At 42.7% G+C, this 21,103-nt stretch overlaps 1 protein-coding gene across 1 annotated transcript in view; it reads right to left on the reverse strand.

The window, feature by feature from the left end:
• PRKAR2A (protein kinase cAMP-dependent type II regulatory subunit alpha) overlaps positions 1 to 11,212 on the reverse strand; it is a 78,502-nt gene extending 67,290 nt beyond the window's left edge. The window contains exon 1 of the mRNA XM_019536762.1: positions 10,857 to 11,212. Coding sequence (XP_019392307.1) covers positions 10,857 to 11,118 — 262 coding nt within the window. The 5' untranslated portion in view covers positions 11,119 to 11,212. The remainder of the gene's footprint in view (positions 1 to 10,856) is intronic.
• Positions 11,213 to 21,103: the final 9,891 nt, after the last annotated feature.

Below are 21,103 nucleotides of genomic sequence, written 5' to 3' on the forward strand. Positions count from 1 at the left end.
ACAAAGCAACATTTTGAACCTAAGAATGTTGAATTAATTTACACAAGGGAATTAATTTAAACTTCTGCTGAGGGGAAAAGTAAGTGCAGTTACCTACTGTAATATTAGGATAGTATTAACAATTAACTCAAATGCAAACTTTGCATTAGTTTATCAAGCCATTTATCCAGACTTAAGAAGACACAATGAACACTGACCCATAGTAATAAAGGTTGTTTTTTGTAAAGGGCTGTGTGCACTTACAGAGCAATAGAATAGATAAACTACATCACCACTGTGTTGACATTTACTGAACATAAAATCATGAAAGTCTATAAAGAATGTTAGCAGTCATAATATGGTACATTTATAAGTAGTTAAGGAGTTTTTTTTAGAAAAAAAGAACATGTCCCATAGGTAAACTGACAGGCTGTTACAACAAAACAGATAGTAACACAAAGTCAGCTGCACATCATAAAGACAAGAAAGATAACAAGAAAATACTGCAATCAGTCCTGTTAGTAAGGAAAAAGCCTTGGCAGACACTGACTAGCCATTACTCTCAATATTTTAAGGAGGCAAAGCCAATGATAATTAACTTTTAAATGTACTTGTTCATAATTGCTGATTTAAGGTGGATTACTCCTGCTAGAATCTGCAGTCTTAAAACCAGAGTGCTACTGCAAAGCAGCATCAGTATTCTGGTATTATTCAAAGGAGAAGGGAGTACAGTGACAGAATAGTTTACAAGCCACACAATTTCCAGGATTTGAGGTTCCTTTAACCTAAATGTCAAATCCATGAAACCTACAGTTGTCAAGTATCTTTCTTATACATAATACTTTGCTCTTTTTAACAGGATCATCAAAATAATTCTCTGATGGCTTTAAGTGTGCACATTTTAGAGCTCAATAAACTGAGGCACAAAGAGTTAAAATAATTTGCCTGAAGTCACAGCATATCACTAAAATACTAAAAATAGAACCTATGTCTTGAACTACATGCATCCTGCTATGGCTAGGACTAGACTGGTTTTTCAGGAAACATCTAGCCAGACAGTTAAAGAAAAGACAATTCTAGAAAGCAAGAGAATGCTTTACTTATGTCTGACCACCACTCTCTCAAGCATGAGAAAGGTCAAGTCAGTAGCACGGCTGTGCTATTAAAACCCCTCTCCATCTTCTCTTCTCCAGATTAAATCAGTCCAGTTCCCTCAGCCTCTCTTCACAGGTCATGCGCCCCAACCCCCTAAACCTAATTTTTGTTGCTCTCCGCACATCCTTCTGGGTCACAGGACTCCAGATATGCCCTCCCCAGTGCTGAACAGACAGGAAGAATCACTTCCCTCCATCTGCAGGCAGTGCTCCTACCAGTGCAGCCCAGGATGCCGTTAGTCTTCTTGGCAACAAGAACACACTGCTGGCTCCTGTTCAGCTCACTGCCCACCCTCACCCCCCAGAGCTGCTGCCCAGCTGCTGCCAGGGCATGGGATTGTTCTGTCCTAAGTGCAGGAGGTTGCACTTGTCCTTGTTCAACCTCACAAGATTTCTTTTGGCCCAAGCCTCTAATTTGTCGAGGTCAATCTGAATCCTAACCCTGCCCTTCAGCATATCTACTCCCCCTCAGCTTGGTGTCATCTGAAAAACTTGCTGAGGGTGCACTGCATCCTATCTTCCAGGTCATTAATGAAGGTATTGAACAAAACTGGACCCAGGACAAACCCCTGGGGCATTCCACTTGATGCCAACTGCCAATTAGACATCGAGCACTGATTACTATTACACTTTGGGCCTGACAATCCAGCCAGTTTTCTATTTACCTTACAGTTTATTCATCCAACCTGTACTTCCTGAGCTTGCCTGCAAGAATGTTGTGGGAAACTGTACCAGAAGCCTTGCTCAATTCCCCATATCTCATGGCCTCTGCTCTCCCCACATCCAGAGCCAGTCATCTCGTCATAGAAGGCAATCAGGGTGGTCAGGCATGACTTGCCTTTGGCGAATCCATGCAGACTGTTCTTAATCACCTTCTTCTGTAAAAGCTACATACAGTGAACTGACATTTCTCTTGAAGAATGTGAGGCTATCCTAAAATCTGTTACACCAACACATTGTAACCTTTTATTATATAGCTAAATTTTCTAATATAATGTTCAAGATGCCTTTGGAGGTTGAAGCATGACCTCTTCCTTCCTCATAAGTCAGTATTTTTTCAGCACTACGAAGTAATGTCTGCTTATTTCAAACAGGTGATTTTGAACTTTTTTTTTAAACTTACCAAACAAAGAGCTCTTATCCCCCTTCAGGTGCCTGTTTTCATTCTTTCAGTTTTCTGCTTATATGAAGAAATAAACTGTAATTCATCTACATATTAAATCAACGTTCCTTCTGCACTTCTAAAAATTCTTGAAAACATTTCTTCTAGACCTTCATTAACATATAAATAGACTCCCTTACTGTTGCAACATTTGCATGAAGCACAGTTCAAAAGTGCAACAAAGAAAACACAGTATTAAGAATTAAATAGATATTTAAAAGAATAAAAGCTGAATAGCAAGTTATATCTGACAACTACATTAACAAAGCAAAACTCTAGATATTTTGTTCCAGTACCAGACTAAAAGAGAATGGAAATAGGTCACTTATTACTGCTGTCCTAACAGGCCAAGGACATGGCAAACCATACTGCAGAAAATAATTATCACTAATCATGAGTTAAAAAGAAAAAACAGGAGAAACCATGAAGGGAGGACACCTGTGTAGGATTTAGCCTCATATTAATGTACAAGTATCTAACTGATCAACCAGCACAGCCTGTCATCAGTTCATTTTTTTCTGCAATTTTATCCAAGAGTGCACCCATGACAAAACCACAAGGCTAAGAAAAGGCAAAAAAAAAAAAATCAAAAAAATTAAAAAAAAAAAATCAAACTTTTTAGACTCAAGCACATCCTTTGTCCATCCCTTCCTCCCCCATTAGACTCAAGACACCCCTCAGAAAATGCCGGCTCTTAGTGTCTACAAATTTGACTACAAAGTAGAACAATTCTTCTGTTGCAAAGAACTCAAAGACGACAGTAGGTCAGCACGTTTTCAACACTATGGATTCCTGTTTGAAATCTCTGGGTTTATTGTGTTAATCAAGTTTGCACACCCATCAGTTCTAACACTGCATGGCACCCTAAAGCCGCCCTTTAAAAGATCTAAAAGGACGTCAGGGTTCTGCAACACCCTGGCTGAGAACCACTGACCTGGCCTCCGCTGCTCCAAAATACGGGGCTAACTTTTTTGGCAGGCATGCCACAAATAAAGCCCCACACCCACCCTTAGAGCTACTCCAATCCTCTTCCTCTGCCTGATTTTCTCCTCTGTTTTCTGCTCCCTACTCTATGCTCTCTGTCCATTCTGCCACTCTGCCTTCAGCTCCCTGCCCTGTCTGCTCCTGTGTTCCCTGATCCCTCCTTGATCTGCCATGCATCACATACACAGGCTGCCCCTAACACTAGGGGCACATGCTGCAGGTCAGCGACTCCTGCTTTAGAAGGGTAAGATAGCACTGCATCCATACTTATTCTGTATATATTAAATAGCTCAAAATTCCTTCATCTGTTCAGGGGAAATGTAAAGATAACCCCATTAACTTTAAAATGTATTACTTTTATTTAATCTTGCAGGTGTCATCCTAAAAACATTAGTGCCTTGATGTATTACATGTGCGGTTATGTATAAACCACTATTTATTGTTTGGTACCTGTTCTTCCCCAAATACCCACAGAATATCTGTTATGCCAAAATGTCTATAAGAATAAGGAAATGTCATTATACCCAAAAGCTTGTCCACCATCTTTCCCAACTATACAGTTGTCCAATAAAATATAAGACTAAAGCCCACTTCTCACATAACTGTACCCCCTGCACCATTACAGCTATCATGATACTAATACAGTATTATAAAGAATTAACTGAACAATAAATTAAAATTTTCCTTATTACACTGTCAGGAGGGATAAATCATGAATCCTTCCCAAGTCAAAGTATTAGAAAAAGGTGAGGTAAAGAGAAACAAAACATTAAAACTCATTTTCTGGACTCACATGCCCTGGCCATTCAAAAATACATTCACAAAATGTACAGTGTTTTCATTGCAAGACTTTTCCCCCTTTCATCCTCAACTTCACTTAACATACTATTGAGGTCCCTTCAACCCTAAAACATCTATGGAATCTATAGTCAGGTTTGCTAAGGCTTCCCCATCACTTCTGAAGATCTAAACACAACCTCAGAGGTTTGGAGTTAGTCAGAATCCTATCTTCTTTTGGAGTTTGTACACCACAATAAGGTGTGAAACAATTTTTTATCACCACAATATTAGGGTACGAAGGTGCAAGTTGTGCCAACTTAAAGGCAAAAGTAGTGGCATAAGTCTCATGCCATTAGACTAGCATAGTGCCTACAGTGTACTAGGCGATTTATCAACAGCACACTAACCTTTTGGACTTGTGTCCTTGCATGTTGCAGCACTAAGCCAAGTTGCAAACTATAGGTAAACAGCAAAAAATGCAAACTAGAATAAGGGGAAGCAGTACAACTAGCATCTACCTTATTTTCAAGGAAATAGCACTTACAGACACACTGGTTTATTTGGCAAACATGCTGTTCAAATTAAAACCACTTTCATTTTAGAGAACACACAGGAAAGCTCTGCAGCAATCCCTTGAATGGAACCGCATTTGAAAGTGAAAACAGACTGCATCATAAACTCCAACGTTCCTTATTTCCTTCACCAAAAAGATTGACCCCAATTAATTTTTGCCATAGAAAAAAATTCCAGTTGCCATTTCACAAGCACAGGAAGGAACTTTGACTTGTCAAAACATAAACAAGTTATACAAACTTAAGTCTCTTGAAAGCTTAAAATACAAAAATACAAAATAAAAAAATCTACTCCTCCATCTAGTACGTTGTAGGAGAGTGTAGAACCAGAGAGATTCAGTAGGAACAGTGTTAATAAATCTGTGGCAGCATTGCAAGTATAACTGATTTTACTAACAATTAAATAGATGACAAAGGCTTCAATTTTTCTTTCCACAGATGGACTGGATGCTCCCACCACTACTCAATCACTTTGTAGCAGATGACATTTTAGGAGAACATATTTCCTTGTTGATTTTTCCAAAGATGCCCTGAGGCTTTAAAGATGTCAGTTTGTGAATTTATAGAGTTACACCAGGAAACTCTCTGCAGAAGAGCTAAACAGGTGGATCTTTACCTGTTCTTCCAGCACATTTGCAGAATTCTCCATTGCAACAGTTGAGCACAAAGAGGATTACTTCAAGGGCAAGCACTTGAGAAGCATTTATTTTTGTCCTTGAGTCGCTTAGGAGAGCAGATCAAAAAAAGCACACAATCGTTCTCCCACCGCATCAAGATGCAATCCCCAGTAGCAGCTGCACTAAAACAAATTGTGATTATTGAGGAAACTGAATTTTGTAAGCGCTGCTATAATACATGCAGAAAAGCAGTCCATTTTACCAAGATTAGTTTGTTTAGCATTGCCTGGAACAAATACAGTTTTTATATTGATATGAAAAGGTAATTTGATCATTATGACAATTGTTAACAAGAAAAAATGAGGAATTCAGTTAAGAAATCAGAATACCATCATGCAACCTCTGGGCAGCTGCCTCAATAAGACAATAAAGCTCTCTTGCTTCCCTTAGCACTTCTTATCTACCGCAGAGCCAAGTACAACACATGTTCAGTTTCTACTGGGAGAATCATCCCTCTCCCAGTAGAAACCGTAAGTGTACAGAAGTTCCAGATTTTTTTCCCAGAGCAAAAATAACTATTCTGGGAGAAAAGCCACCCAACTACAACCACACAGAAATTGCTCCCAGAAGCGTTTTTCCTGGAAGAATGAACAACTGTACCCCTTACTATGGCTTACCTTCTCCCAGAATGAAAGGTTCCCACGCTTCCACTGCTAGAAATAAAAGTTTGTACATAGCCTAGAGATGTTTCTCAAGGACTAAATAACAGCAATAAGATGATTTCAAGAAGTTCTGCTTCATATATTTATTATATTTCCTTTACTGGGAAGGGCATATTTTGGATCAATGGTATCAACATGCTGCTTGCTTTAATAATAGGTTAAGGAAGTGGTCTCCAGTTTACTTGTAGATCTTCCCTATTTTATCTGTTACTCCTTTTAATCAGATAGAGATCAGACTGATGTGTCTGATAACACAAATAACACAAAACTCAAGGAAAAACACTTTACTGGTAAGAATAAAAGGACTAATTTAACTGTCTTCTCCCATGCAGATAAGTGTTTCTGGTCTCCCTCAAGAACTTACAATTTCTATTTAAGTGTGCCATCTTATTCTACTTTAATAGTAATGGTACACACCCACTAATCTCCTCTCTTTACTGAAGAACCAACTTCTGCAATAAAAGAGCTCAAAGAAGTTAAAATTAAGACAAATTTAAGGGAAAGGGACAAGCACTGAGATTCAGACAGATATCTAGTGGCCTGATGAAGTAGTAAGTTAGCACAAAGCTACAGTGACTAGACTTACAATATACTTGGGTTGGGTTTTTTTTATGAAGTCTGGTTAACTCTCAGTGCTTTCTATAACATAGCTATAGTGCTATTACTATAAGAAAAGGAACCACATAGTCACTAGGGTACCAACAAAAGAACTTTCACACATATTTCACTGCAGGCTTGGAGTCTGTTCTGATTATAGATTTTATCTTAATTGCTGAAAATACTCAAGAAAGAAAAAATATCTGTCATCAAACCCCAGACTATATTCACAGTCACGGCAGATATAAAATACTCTCCCTGTATGTTAAGGTGAACAAATGTAATATGAAACCAAAGGTGCAGAAATGAAAACTATGTTTCTTCTATTTCATTTTTTTTTAAATATAGTCATCTTCCACGCTGTAACTTTTTGGCCTAAGTTTTGGGCCAAATTTGACCAAGACTAGGTATCAGATTTTACGAATTCCAGAGCTAATGTCCATGATTACACTTAAAATGTTTCATTGGAAGCAAGTCTTTAAAACACCCAATTCCCTTTCAGGTTTTCAATTTGCAGGGCAACTGTATGCTACTCAGTTGTTCAAAGGGCAACAGACCAGAAACTGACTACTTTAGGTTGTGCCAGCAGGAAAAAATTTAAAAAGAAATAATGCAGGGGGCTACTATTAATAGTAGGACACTTGTTAAAAATATTACTTTTGTCCTGTGTCTTTCTGGTGACAAGACCATAGAACAACAGGGGAGCAAGTAAATGACTAATTATTCTCCTACTCGGTAAGGTTCAGTAGTGACCAATACAATTCTCACACTCTTTGACTCCAGCTTTTTTCAATTACTATAAAACACTGTGATACCAGTTGTATCCCAACTTTCATCCACCATCAACAGACATAAATGATCAACTCTTCCCTAGCCCAGAGCTTTCTGACTGTTATGGAGGGGCAACCCCAGCAACCTTTGTTTGGATTCTCTCCCATGAATGACCCCAGTGTCTGCACAAGTTCACTGTTTTCCAGAGCAGCAGCAGCAGCAGCAGCAGCAGCAAGGTGGTAGTATTACTGACAGTGTCATACCTGTCTGTGGTATTCTGAAAAAGAAAACCAAAGCTGGCCAGTCCTGTTGATTTAACTCTGCTGCTATCTGGAAATATGCCATGAAGAGACCTGGTGGCAGTGGCACCGCCTGCACAGATGTGAAAACAGCACTACAGCTATTTACACTTAGAAAGATAACCTTGCAATCTTTAGGTGCAGAATCTTAGTTTTCCTTTGGAAATAAAAAATTAGGAAGTGTATAGTCTGGTCTCACAACATCCATCAGAAAAGGTGCCCAGCTCCTGATCTGGAAGTGGATCTTTCAAATTCTGCAAGAGCATTAAACACAGAACATTAAGACGACTTCTATACTAGGGACTACAGCCCGCACAATAGCAGCACATGGACATACCCTTGTAGTTAAATGTCTGCAAGAATTTCCATTTTTTTAATTAAAAAGATACTGTTTTCCAACCAGTTCTGTATTTCAATATCTGATATATATTCACAGATTCATAGATGCTAGGGTCAAGTAGATAAAAAAAACAAACCAAGGGATACTTTGAAAATATCTAAAGTGTGTAGTGTAGTTACTCTTGATGAGACAAAAATTAAGTGGAGACAGCATGATTATGCCAGACAGGCTACTGGTCACTACTTTAACCTCCATTCACTCAATTTTCCTCCCTCTTCTTCAATGTCTGCTGTCACTTTATTTTTCTACTGTCCCAGAACAGAACATCCTACTCCACAAAATATTAAAAAATTAAAATTAAAAAAGCCAGAACTCCTGAAACTGGCAAGCCATCATGTCACATTAAATGCTTTCCCTCCCAATTCCCTGTCTTAACTATAAATTTCTCAAAGAAGAACTTTATCTTGGTTTTTACAGTGGCTATCCTGAGAGGACCATGATGTTAGTCTCTAAACATGGCTAGTTCAAAGTCTGTCCTGAAGTTTAATATGCTGCTGTTTCAATAACATCTGAAAGAGCTGGAATATAGTGCGAAAACAAATTGTATCAAGAGATGACACTTAATAACTGGTCTTAAAGCACTCTCACAATATCGAGAGCCATAAACCTTTACTCACGTTGTATGTCAAAGAGATATGACCTCAAAGCAAGGCAACTGAACATTGCAATGAGTGGGAGTGGAGAGTGTACTACTTTTTAAAGACATAAATAACCAGAAAATGCTTTTTTTTCTCCTTGTTTTAGTTAACTCAAGATTAAGAATAGCATTAAGTATCAAATAGTTTATATTTAAATCTCTGATTTTATTAAAAAGTGCTGTTCCAAAGGCTCTGAAAGCATTTTGGTTTTCTTTGAAGCTCAACAAAAGCCTTTTTAAACATTTCACTTTCCAACCCAAACAAAACACTACATTAGTGCATAACAAAAATAAAACTATAAGGGTATCAGTTCCAGCATTAAGGAGCAGCTAAGTGTTTACCACCTCTCCCCCACATAAAGCATCAATATAAATGGGGAAAAAGATATGAAATGTTCAGAATGTCTGCCCTTTGAGGATAAAAAATAAGGAAGTCATTTCAGCACATTTTTATTATAGTGGGCTACTGCAAACAAACTGCACAGCAAAACCATCAAGTACCCAGATCATTCTCAAAGAAAAATAAAGAGTTGGGCTTATAACTCTATTCTTGAATGACCACATTGGGGCTCAGGACTGCACAAACTGCACAGCAGCATGAGACCCTTCCTGCCGCATACGTAGCATGACGTGCATTTCATGTTTCAATACCTCAAGCCGTGCCCTAACAACCATTCTGGCCGTCCCTGGGCCACTCCCCACACCTTTGCTTTCTTTTCTTCCAGAAAGACCCAGCAAGCTGAAGCTCCCAACACCAGACCCAACCCCCTCTCCCCCTGCTCATTTCCTAGTGATAATGGGGCAGGACACTGAGCCCTCCCTCAACAGTGCTCCTTCTAACCCTGTGGACAACACAAACCAAAGGAGAGCAACACAAATTCGGGGGGGAGGGGGGCACAGCAAAGAATGCTAGGAAACAAATAGTTAGTGGGAGCCACCCCAGCTTCAACTGAAGCTAGCAGCAGAAAAGTCCACCCAGGACCTCTTGAGATTACACTGACAACATTTCATAGAAGCAGGATGTTGGCCACCATACTTAACCTGTGGCTGGTAAAACAAATGAGGTTGTTAGGCGTGTGGTGTCAGGGTTGACAGTAGTCTTGCACAGAGTTCAGACCACGGTTTGGACAGATCCTGCCGCAGGCAGGCGAACTACTTGACCTCTGGAGGTTGCTTCCAGCCTCACTTCTCTATGGCTCTGGGACCAAGTTTTCTTTCACACAGCATGTCATTAAAGCGTGGAACTCACTGCCACCAGCTGTGAACTGCCAGTTCAAACCGGGATCAGACATGTGCTTGGCAGACAGGGGCATCAGTCACTACTGAGCACAGAAGTGAAGGGCACCGCCACTGAATCTGAACTTCCTCCACTTTAAACGCTGGAGGCTGCAAGTGAGACCCTGGTCAGACCCAGGTCACTATCCCTTGCAGCCTCCACTCTCGGCTGCCACGGGACAGGACTTTCTACACATCAGAGAAAAACATGGACCCCGGCCCATGAAGGAAACTATAAATGCCCTGTATTACTGGAGGCCACTAGTGACGTGTTACTGAATTGCAAACAATAATGAAAATAGGGATAGGAAGGGAGGTCAGAGGTTCATTACCAGAGCGCCAAGGGGGGGGGACATGGAGCAGAGCACACCGGACAGCGCCCACTGGCCCTCAAACGAGCCCCAGGAGCCAGCGGACGCTGCCCTGCGATACTGCGCTCGGAGACAGGAGTGAAGCAGAGCGAGGAAAGCAGCCCCGCAGTCCCCAGGGCCCCTCCGGCCACCGCCTGCTTCCCAGCCAGAAGAAGGTCGACCAGCAGGTCCCAGACGGTGGAGGGGAGCGCACAACTGGAGAGATGAGGGGAACTGCAAGCTGCCACAGGACAGGCCTATCTGTCCACCTGTAAGACGCGTGGGTCCGGCCCGCTAGGTCTCACTGGGCTGCGCGAGTCGGGGAGGCTGCAGGGAGAGGGGACAGCCAAGCGCGGGGAGTGGAGTGCCACAACCAGACCAGCGCGCCCACCACCCACTCCATCGAGACACTGCCCAGCCCCAGTGAGGACAGCAGCCCCGCGATCACTCCGGCCACAGCCGCCGTCCTGGAGCTTGGCTAGGGGCAGGACGGAGCTCGACGGAGGCCGGGCCGGCGGCGAGGGGCTCCCCGCACCCGCACCCCCCCCGGCCCTTACGCTCGAAGTCGGAGTCGTCGGAGTCGGATTCGGCGCCGCGCTCGGGCTCGCCCTCGCCGTTGGACTCGGTCTGCATGGGCTCCCCGTCGAAGTTGACGCCCTTGCGGCCGGCGGCCGCGGCCTGCTGCTGGTCGCGGGCATCCCGCAGGCGGCTGAAGTAGTCGGCGGCGAAGCCGAGCAGGTCGGGCGGCCGGTGCCGCAGCACCTCCACCGTGTAGCCCTGCAGCAGCTCGGTCAGGCCCGGCGGGATCTCGATGCTCATGGTGGAGCCGAGCCGGGCCGGGCCGGGCCGCCCCTCCCCGCTGCGGCTGGCTAGGCGCGGGTGCGGGCTCGGCCTCCCTCCGGGAGCGGACTAACTCCCGCCGCCGCCGTCACGCGAGCCGCGCCGGAGGGAGGGGCGCGAGGCGCATGCTCCGCGGGCCGCAAGGGGCGGGACCCAGGGCGGGGCGAGGCCGCGCATGCGCCCGGGCTGGGATGAATGACAGGGCTAGCCGTGCGCATGCGTCACAGTGTGAGAGGAGCCAAGGGGCTCGGCGGGCTGGGAGGGAGGGGGAGTGGAGCGCATGCGCATTTTGGGGTGGAGAAAGGGGCGGGGTATGCGGCGGCCAGTGCGCCTGCGTAGGGCTGGGGCTAAAAGCGCGGGAAGTGCTTGCATGGGTGGCTGTTGAAGCCCTGGGGTTTAGGGTGCCTTGCCGGTCTCTCCTAGCCCTGTGCATGTCTCCCGGTGCTGGTATGTCTCTGCTGCCTGCAGTGCTGTGCCCACTCCACCTGCTGGTATCCCGCTATGGCCAGGGGCATTGCAGCTTGCTTCTCTGCCTCTAAGATAGCCACTGTTGCCTGCTTCTAGACGTGTCAAGGTTGCTTGTCCATGTCCTTAGCTGTGGGTGCACATAGCCTGTGCTCGCAAGCCTGCTGGTTTATTCCAAGTGCAACCTGCTGTTTGGGTTTTTTTGTTTTTAAATGAGCCTTAACAGTTGAAAAGAAAATTTTGGACAGGTAAGACAATCAAATAGTGCTTTAGTGAACCTGGAGGTAGTGGAATTGCTCTGGCCAGAGGTGGTTCAGACCCTGTGCAGAACAGCCAGTGCCAGTTCTGAAGCCTAATGCTGATGGCTTAAATAGCAAGTTGTCTCTGTTTCTTATCCCTTCACTGAAAATATCTGGCATGTCATGAATGTGGGGGTTGTAGATGAACTGAGCTCCACTGGAGTACCATTCCTATTTTGGATGCCAGTGAAGACTCTGTGATATTTGCAAAACCCAGTGTGACATTTGATAGAAATGTAAATGCAAGTCTGCCTTCGGAAGACCTTTGCACAGCACTTCAGAAATAAGTGAATCCTCCTTCAACTGAAGAGTCAGCTGTGGAAACCTGCATGTTGTCAGTGCCCTGGTGGTGATGGGTGACATGCTCGGACTTTAACTGCTGAACAACATAGGGCAGAAGACTTAGCAGGTACAGTGAGATTGATCCTAGCGTTCAAATCTCATAGAACTGTTCCAATAGCAACATAAGCAGGAATGGATTGTGCCTGGTCCACTTGTGATATGACTGTACTGAAGTGAAATCACAACAGAGAGATTCTTGGCCAAATATGTTGCATTATTCCATCCATCCTGATTTAAAAGCTAAAAATATTTAAGGAGCAACTAGAATGACTTGGAAATGTATTCTGCAATCATATATCTAGAAATATTTTTGCTTGTCATTAATGATCTTTTTAATTCATCATAATAATAATAGTAGTATTTTTGGAACATGGAATAAAGCTGACCCCTTTATACAATAGCGAACAAAATATTACTGATGGAAATTCAAACTTATGTTAAGATATTGTGGGCATCTTGGGTAGAGTAGAGGCTCTACATCTACAGTTTTTTTTTTAACCTGAGGTCCATAAACCCCTTGGGGTCTACAGACTATATATATAAGGGGTCTACGAAAGATTATCATGTTCAATCAAAAGTTTGCGAGTACCCACACTTACAACTCAAAGGGGTCCACACCTCCATTCAAATTTTTTTTAGAGGTCTGCAAATGGAAAAAAGGTTAAATAGACTGATCCAAATAGGTGTTTTTGATTGTTTCAGGTTAACCAAATCTTTGCATGAAACTAACAAAATGTAAGGGGATTATATTAATGATAAGAATAAAAAAATCATATCTATGACAATATGCTAACCCATATGACTTGTTTGAAAGGGTTTCCAAAGTGCCTGAAAAGGCTGTGCTGACTGACTATTTGACCTTGAGGGTTAATGGTATACAGGGAATTGGGAACTCATTTTCCTTACAGTAGACAGCAATATATTTTCAACACTTTGACACCTCACCCCCCCCCCCATTACCTGTTGGATACAATCAAGAAAGATAGATAGATTGATTTACATCAAGGTGTCAAACATATAGCTTGTGGGCCAGATCTGGCCTGTGGATCTTCTGTTTGGGCTACTGGCTGGCCACCGGAAGTTAGGGGGCAGAGCCTACTGCAAAATCTGGAGCCCTCTGTCCCTGCTGGGGTGGCCATCAGCGGTGAGCTTGGTGCACCACCTCTGCCCCTGGACTCACTCTCATGAGTCTGCTGCCACTGCCAAACCTCTCACTGTCACTGTAGCAGCTTTCCTGCCCCAGGCTGGATCCGATCTACAAAGAACCCCATGGTCTGGATCCAGCCCAGCGCCTCAGATGAGTTTCTCATCTCTGATCTAGATGAGTGAGCATAATTTTGGGAGACATCTGCTTTTGAAGCTTTGTCTTATTTGCCAATTACTTTCTTTGTGGCCTCTGATAAAGCCCTTACTTTGCCTGAAATGTTTCCTTCCTTAAATGCTCTATTCTCTGAGTTACAGAATTCTTATTTCTGTTCTTTGTGCATGGCATACACATGTAGCACTGTTATCTATTTATATGCATACTTAAGGCCTGGCAGACATTCAACCAGTGACCACCTTCTGCATGGTGCAACACTTGTCTGCCCTTATAACTTGAGAGTATTGAAGAGTTACAGGATGGGAAGAAAATTGGCTATGACTAGGAAGGAGAGAGATGCTGGTTGGGTAAAGTAATTGTAAATACTTTAATTTTGTTCTGATTTTGCTTCAACAATAGTAGGGAACAGAAATCAACAAGTATTTGAATTATGAGCTTCACTCAAATCCAGTGTTGTCCAAGGCTATTTATGATGTGTGTTAGCTTTTGATGGCTCGTCCTGCCAGTACATCCTGTCTCTCATCCAGGTGGCTCTTAACCCATTCCCATGCAGCTAAATGCATTTTACTTATCATGAGAGTTGGGCAAGAAGCACAAGTGAGGACACCAGATCTCCATATTCATAGTTTTTGCTGGGTTTTTTTCCACTGAATGAGAGAGAGGCTCATTAGAAACCTGCTGGTATTTATACTGCACCCAGTGTTTCTGTTACAAAATTTATTTTTATAATGCTTCTTCCATAATTTTGTGTAGGGTAAGGGTTTTGGGTTTTTTTGTACAACTAACAAATGTAATTAATTAAAAAATAAACACAAGAAGGCATCCTAATAAGATGTAACAAATCTCAGACATCTGAGAGTAACTGTTTCACTATACCCTTTATGGCACCAACTAACAACAGAATACTTTTCTGGTATATCTTTGCCATATCCTGTCATCTGTCCTCGCTGATACCAGAACATATTGCACCAGCCTAGTAACTATACCTACACTGCTAATGTAAGGGTTCAAGGCAAGTGGTCTTGACTAAGAAGAACAAGAGGCTGCTTTGGTCTCCCTGCAACATTACACGAAGTACATGAGGTTTTCAATGAGACTCTCTGTCCTTTGACACTTGTGTCAGGAGTGCTACTATTAAGAAGGTTGGATGAGGGGAATTGGACACACTGAAAAAGGAAGAAACATTGGCAGATAAGAGCAGAGAAAGAAAAGGAATCTGCTGTTCCAAGGGAGTAAAATTATTTCTCTTTCCAAGTCTCTTGCACAGCAGCCAGCCACCTGGCTATCCCCTGCTATTGGCACTAGTCAGCTCTTGTACTAGCTCTGAATGTTTGTTGATAATTATAACTCATTTGTCCCTGTGTATATAAATCTGGTTATTTATATGAAAAATGTGCTGCTGGTAAATATTGTTAAGGTTCTGAAAAGCTATGTTGTGTTATCCTTCTGACTGTTCATGTGTCCATACAAAGTAACTCAGCCTCAGAATGAGTTCAGTAAAGAACATTCTGTAAAGGAGACTAGCACATAAACATTAGGTCCGTTTAGCTTCTGTCTGAAGGTCAGCGGACAAAGTGGTGAGCATCAAGGCCACATGAAACACTTTTTATTCCATGGTTTATTTCATTTCATTGTACTTTTTTTATTTGTCTGTGTGGGACTGATAGCAAGCTTGCATAACAGATTTGTCCATGGTCAAGTAGTACTGCCCACTCTGCAAATTTTTAAAGCTCAAATAACCTCTCTCAGTTTATATTAGATTTTTGTCATTAGAAGAATCCATATGGTGAGAGAGGATGCCGAAGTTGAAAAATCAAGAACCAAGAAGTTGGCAAATACCCTTGCAATCTTAATTCTGCCTCTGTTATATGCAAGGAGGTATTGAAAGACATCTTTGCACAGAATCTCATTGTGCACTGAATAGCACAATGAGATAATCCAGAGTTGTGTAATTATTTCAGCTGTTGTCTATGGTTCCCCTAGTCAAACATTTTTCTGCAGCAATATTTCTGACGTCTTTTTAATACCTGAATACACTTTCTTCCATCTTGTTCCTAATTTCAAACCCCCACACTTTAACATCTCTCTTCTTTTCTCAACTCACCAACTTGCTCTTTCTTTTTGTAATTGAGATGCATTACTCCAGCTTCCAATAAGAGAGACATGGTTACAAGGCAAGTAGCAAAATAATCTGTGTTGCCTTTTACTTGGAAAATAATCAGTTTAACCATTAAGACTTCAAAAGCAAGTAAATACATACAGTTGAATAAATCAGTTACTTTGGATAATGCTATCAGCAGTAGTCAGAGCACAGCAGCCCCAAAGTTATATAGAGCACCTGTACCTTTGTCAGATTTGATTTGGTGCCTCTAAACTCAGTAGAAGCATCTGCAACTCAGTAAATGGTTTGGTAGTTGATGTTACAAAATGGAGTTTACTTGTATAAAGGAAGCTGGATTCTCACTGATCTGACTACAGCTCTTGCAGACTACAAGTAATACCCCTTAGTGAACTCTTGGTTGGGAATGGTAGCATATAACGCTAATACATTTATACCAGTACGTACATACACTCTTAAAAAAACAAATACAGCCCAAAACAATCCAGAAAAAAATTAAAATAAAAGATTAAGGCATCTATCAACAGAAGTCCAAACGCTGCCCTGGGCCTACTCAGCCTCTCCTTACTGAGCCATTCAATCAATTCTCTCAGCTGTTTAACTTAACAGGTACTAACATTTGTGAGGTTGTTCCATCTCAGTATTGTTTTTAGTAAGACAATGAGTCCACACATAAAGAGTACAAAGACTAGATTGATAAGTATAGAAAAATGAGTCAGAAGTCACAAAACACCGTGTCCATGAGTCAATAATGAGGCTCTCATGTTGCTAGTTCTCTGTGTAGAGATGACTATGGATGCGGTATGGTCTTTTGGTTTACTGCAGGCTTAAGGCCTCTCCAGCCCATCCGTTACATTCCAATGCCTGTGTCAGACAAGGTTCTTTGAGTAAATCTGATATCTTTTACTAGACCAACTAAAATAGTTAGAAAAAAATATGCTTTGCAAGCTTTCATGTATAAATACTCTTTGTCAGGCAGAGGGAGTATCTGCAGTATGTCTATGTCTCTATCAAACCTAATATGTTGTTTGGCTACAGCCTAACTGCCAGATGGAGATCTAGTCTTGATTAAAAAATCTTGAGATAAAGAATTCATCACTACCCTGGGTATTTTTCTCCAGTACTTAATTGCCCTCACTGTTAGTTTGTGCCTAATTTTTAGTTTGAATGCATCTGGCTTCAGTTTCCAGCCATTAGTTCTTATGCCCTTCTTTGCTTCCTATGTTCTTGTCACTGATGATGTGTATGTACCTCATATAAAATTGTAGAAGTGGTAGACAAAACCTTCTGTGTTTTCATTCTGGCAGAGTAAATGCTAACAAAGATGCGAATGATCTTGGACTTAACAACCAGGATGTGAAATCCTTCAGTAGCATGTACAGGATAAAACTGCTTCCCCTTCTTTTGTTTGTGTTTTCTTCTTAATAGAAGTTCTAAGTAAATCAAAATAATTGATGTTTCTGTACCCTCTAAAATGTGTGAGTTGTTTGCACTTGGCAGTAAGCAAGTTTCAGTTAAACCATGCATTTCCCCATTCAGCTTTTATAAAATTTCTCTCGAAGAATGAGCATTTTGCAGGGGGATGTGAGGGTGGAGAGCTGTTTTGTTTTATTTTTTTTTTTACATGAAGGCAAATTGATTTAGAATTCTGTATTGCCAGTACCTCACCCTAGATAGACTAAACTACTATATGAGGTAAAGTGAAGCTCTTGAAGCAAACATAACTTCAGCAAAACCAGTAATAATTACTTACACCAATGCTAAATTTAGTTGGTACTCCTGAGGGAGACAGAATCATCCATCTGTCATCTAGACCTGGAATCCCATAAGGCATGTACTACATGACCAGTGCCCAAATGAGAGAGCTTGCCAGAACTTAACTGCCTTTTGGACCCATTATACCTTCCTGTTCATCCAACTAAGTACCAAAGATGTTGCCACGAATGGCCTTGAACAGCTCAGAGAAGTCTTCCAAGGCTTTGGGTGCACAGTTTCTAGTCTTATTGCCCTCCACACTTCTTGAATGTAAATGCCCAAAAGGTGCCTATGAAGGTGGTGGTGGTGAGATGGCTCTGGCTTCTTTGACAATGGAGTGAGGTTCCACAATAGAGGACTGTTGTGCAGGGAGGGGATCCATATGAGAATGATTAGGGAGAGCATGTCTGGGTATTGCCTGGCTAACCTGGTGAGGAAGCCTTTAAACTAGGTCCAGCTGAGGATGGTGATAAGAACCCACAAGTCAATGCAAAATTAAGATCAAGGGATAAGGACCAGAGAAAGGGAGCTTAATTCTGTGGAAAGGATAGGAAGCCATAATAGGAGTTAAAAAAAAGATGCAGGAGGAAAAGCAGAAAGGCAGACTGAAAAGTATCTCCAGTGCCTATATACAAATGTGAGGTGCATGGGGAACAAACAAGAGGAATTAAAAGTCATAGTTTGTAAAAGAAACTGGCATGGTTGGTATTACAAATGCTTGGTCAGATAACTCTCATGATGGGTAATATCAACATTGAGAGGCATTGCTTATTTCAGAGGATAGTTATTGCACTAGTGTTAAAAAATAAGTACTTGTTCTGAAGAAGACAGCTGCCTACCTGTGCAGTCTGTGTGAGGGAAGATAAAGAGGAAAAGAATGGTACTTCTCTTATGATGACAGTTTTCAGTAAACACTGAATCAGGAAGAAGAAATGGCTGAAGTTATTCTCTTACCCCCCAAAAAGTAATAAATATCTAAAAACTATGAGCTTGTACTAATGGGGGACTTCCCTTATATCCTTTGGAAGAAAACATGGCAAAAGATAAGATGTTCAGGACATTTTTAATATGTGCAAACAACAACTATGAGAGTGGTCAAGCATTGGCTCCCTAGAGAAACTGTAGAATCTGCATCCTTGGAAGTTTTCAAGAGCAGTTTAGACAGACACTTGGCTAGCTGGTTTAGCTAAGGATGATCCCGCCTTGAGCAGGGGTCTGCACTAAACGAGCTTGTGAGGTGCCTTTCAGCCCAACTTTTCCCATGATCCTAGGTAACCAGGAATTCTGTACATCAGGAGCTTATAGAGTTAGACCTTTGTACATGGTTTGTGTCTAGTTGCTTACATGTTAGTACTGACCCTGCAAGAATAGCTATGTACAAATGACAACAGTAAGGTATACTTGCAGTGTTGTTAAGGGCCCATTTTTTTCTTTAAAAAAGAAAACAGCAATTTTAGAACATAGCCCAGCTCTGCAGGGGTATATTGTGCAAGAGCAAATGTCAAGTTTTCAGTTTTCTGACAGCTTTTATTCAGCAAAAGGCCTAATGAGAAGGTTTTTCCAGGCTTCTTGGTTTTGGCCTTCCTTTTACCACTTGCCTCCAAATTTGGAAATGTCCTTGACTCCACACCCTCCTTAAGAAGGTGGTGGGGTAAGCAAGGGGGGTAAGAGTGCTCAGAAATCCCCTTAGCTCAGCGAGGACATTCAGGAATGCCTGAGGACTAAAAGGGTGGCGTACAACCAGTGGAAGGGAGGAGCTATCACCAAGGAGGAGTACTCCTCTGCCTGGGAGTGTAGGAGGGCTATTAGGAAGGCCAAGGCAGAAATGGAACTCAGGCTAGTGTCCAGGATTAAAGATAACAAAAAGTCCTTTTTCAAGTACATTGGGAGCAAGAAGAGGGCACCAGGCCTGTAGGGCCCCTGCAAGAGTCAAGTGGTAATCTTGTGGCTATGCCAGGTGAGAAAGCTGATATTTTTAACAGTTTCTTTGCTTCTGTTTTCTTGAACAGGGACTGGGACATCCCTCCTACCAGAGATAGGGACAATTCAAAAAGGATGTGGAGAAGCTTGAGAGAGTGCAGAGAAGAGCCATGCGCATGATCAGAGGTCAGGAAATCAGACCTTATGACAACAGGCTGAGCACCATGGGGCTCTTTAGCCTGGAAAAGCGCATGCTCAGGGGTGATCTGGTGGCCACTGACAAGTTTATCAGGGGTGACCACCAGAATCTGGGGGAGCGTTTGTTCACCAGAGCGCCCCAAGGCATGACGAGGTTGAACGGTCACAAGCTACTACAAGACCGTTTCAGGCTGGACATAAGGAAGAATTTCTTTACTGTCCGAGCCCCCAAGGTCTGGAACAGTCTGCCAGCGGAGGTGGTTCGAGCACCTACATAGAACACCTTCAAGAGCAAATTGGATGCTTATCTTGTTGGGATACTGTGACCCCAGCTGACTTCCTGCCCTTTGGGCGGGGGCTGGACTCGATGATCTTCCAAGGTCCCTTCCAGCCCTGATGTCTGAAATCTATGATAGCTCTGTCAGGCCTTCGGTCAGTGCAGATGTAGTTAGGGATCTTCTGGAAGGGCTAGACATTTTTAAATCTGCAGGTCTAGATGCCCTCTACCCAAGGGTGTTGAGGGAGCTAGCAGGGGTCATCACGGAGCCCTTGGTCCGGCTGTATGAGCATTCATGGTCATCTGGACAGGTGCCGAAGGATTGGAACCTGGCTAATGTGGTCCCCATTTTTAAGAAAGTGAGGAAGGAGGGCCCAACTAACAATAAGGCCGTAAGCCTTACTTCGGTGCTTGGGAAGATCTTGGAGAGAATCATCAAGGAGCACATCTGTGGGGGGCCTGCAGGGGAAATTATGTTCAGGGGCAACCAGCATGGATTCATCAAAAGCAGGTCCTGTCTGACCAACCTGATTGCCTTTTATGACCAAGTAACTAAAACCTTGGATGATGGTGTCACCATGGACGTAGTCTTTCTAGACTTTAAGAGGGCCTTTGACACTGTCTCTCACCCCATTCTCATCAATAAATTAGGCAACTGTGGCATTGATGCCTACACAGTTGGATAGGTAAAAAATTGGCTGATAGGGCGCACCCAGAGAGTAGTGGTGGATGGGTTGTAATCAGCTTGGTGAGATGTGGGCAGTGGGGTCCCCCAGGGCTCGGTCCTCGGGCCCGCACTGTTTAACATCTTCATCAGCAACTTGGACGAGGGGGTAGAAAGCAGCTGTCCAAGTTTGCTGATGGCACTAAGATGTGGGGCGAGGTGGGCACACTTGAAGGGAGAGAGAGGCTGCAACTAGATTTATACAGACTACAAAAGTGGACAGACAAGAATAGGATGGGGTTGAACGTAGACAAATGCAGGTCGCTGCATCTTGGGAGAAGGAATCCACAGCATATATACAGGCTGGGGAGTTCCTCTCTTGAAAGCACAGAGGCAGAAAGGGATCTTGGAGTCATTATTGACTCCAAGATGAACATGAGCTGCTGATGCCAGACCGCAGCCAGAAAGGCCAGCCATACCTTGTCATCATAGAATCATAGAAGTCAGGTCAAAGGGACCTTCAAGTCCAACCCCCTCCCAGGGCAGGAGAAAAAAATGGGCTCAAATGATCCCAGCCAGGTAGGCATCAAGCCTCCTCTTAAAG

The sequence above is a fragment of the Crocodylus porosus genome, unplaced genomic scaffold (genome assembly GCF_001723895.1).
Source record: "Crocodylus porosus isolate Cpor-Errol unplaced genomic scaffold, CroPor_comp1, whole genome shotgun sequence".
NCBI lineage: Eukaryota > Metazoa > Chordata > Crocodylia > Crocodylidae > Crocodylus > Crocodylus porosus.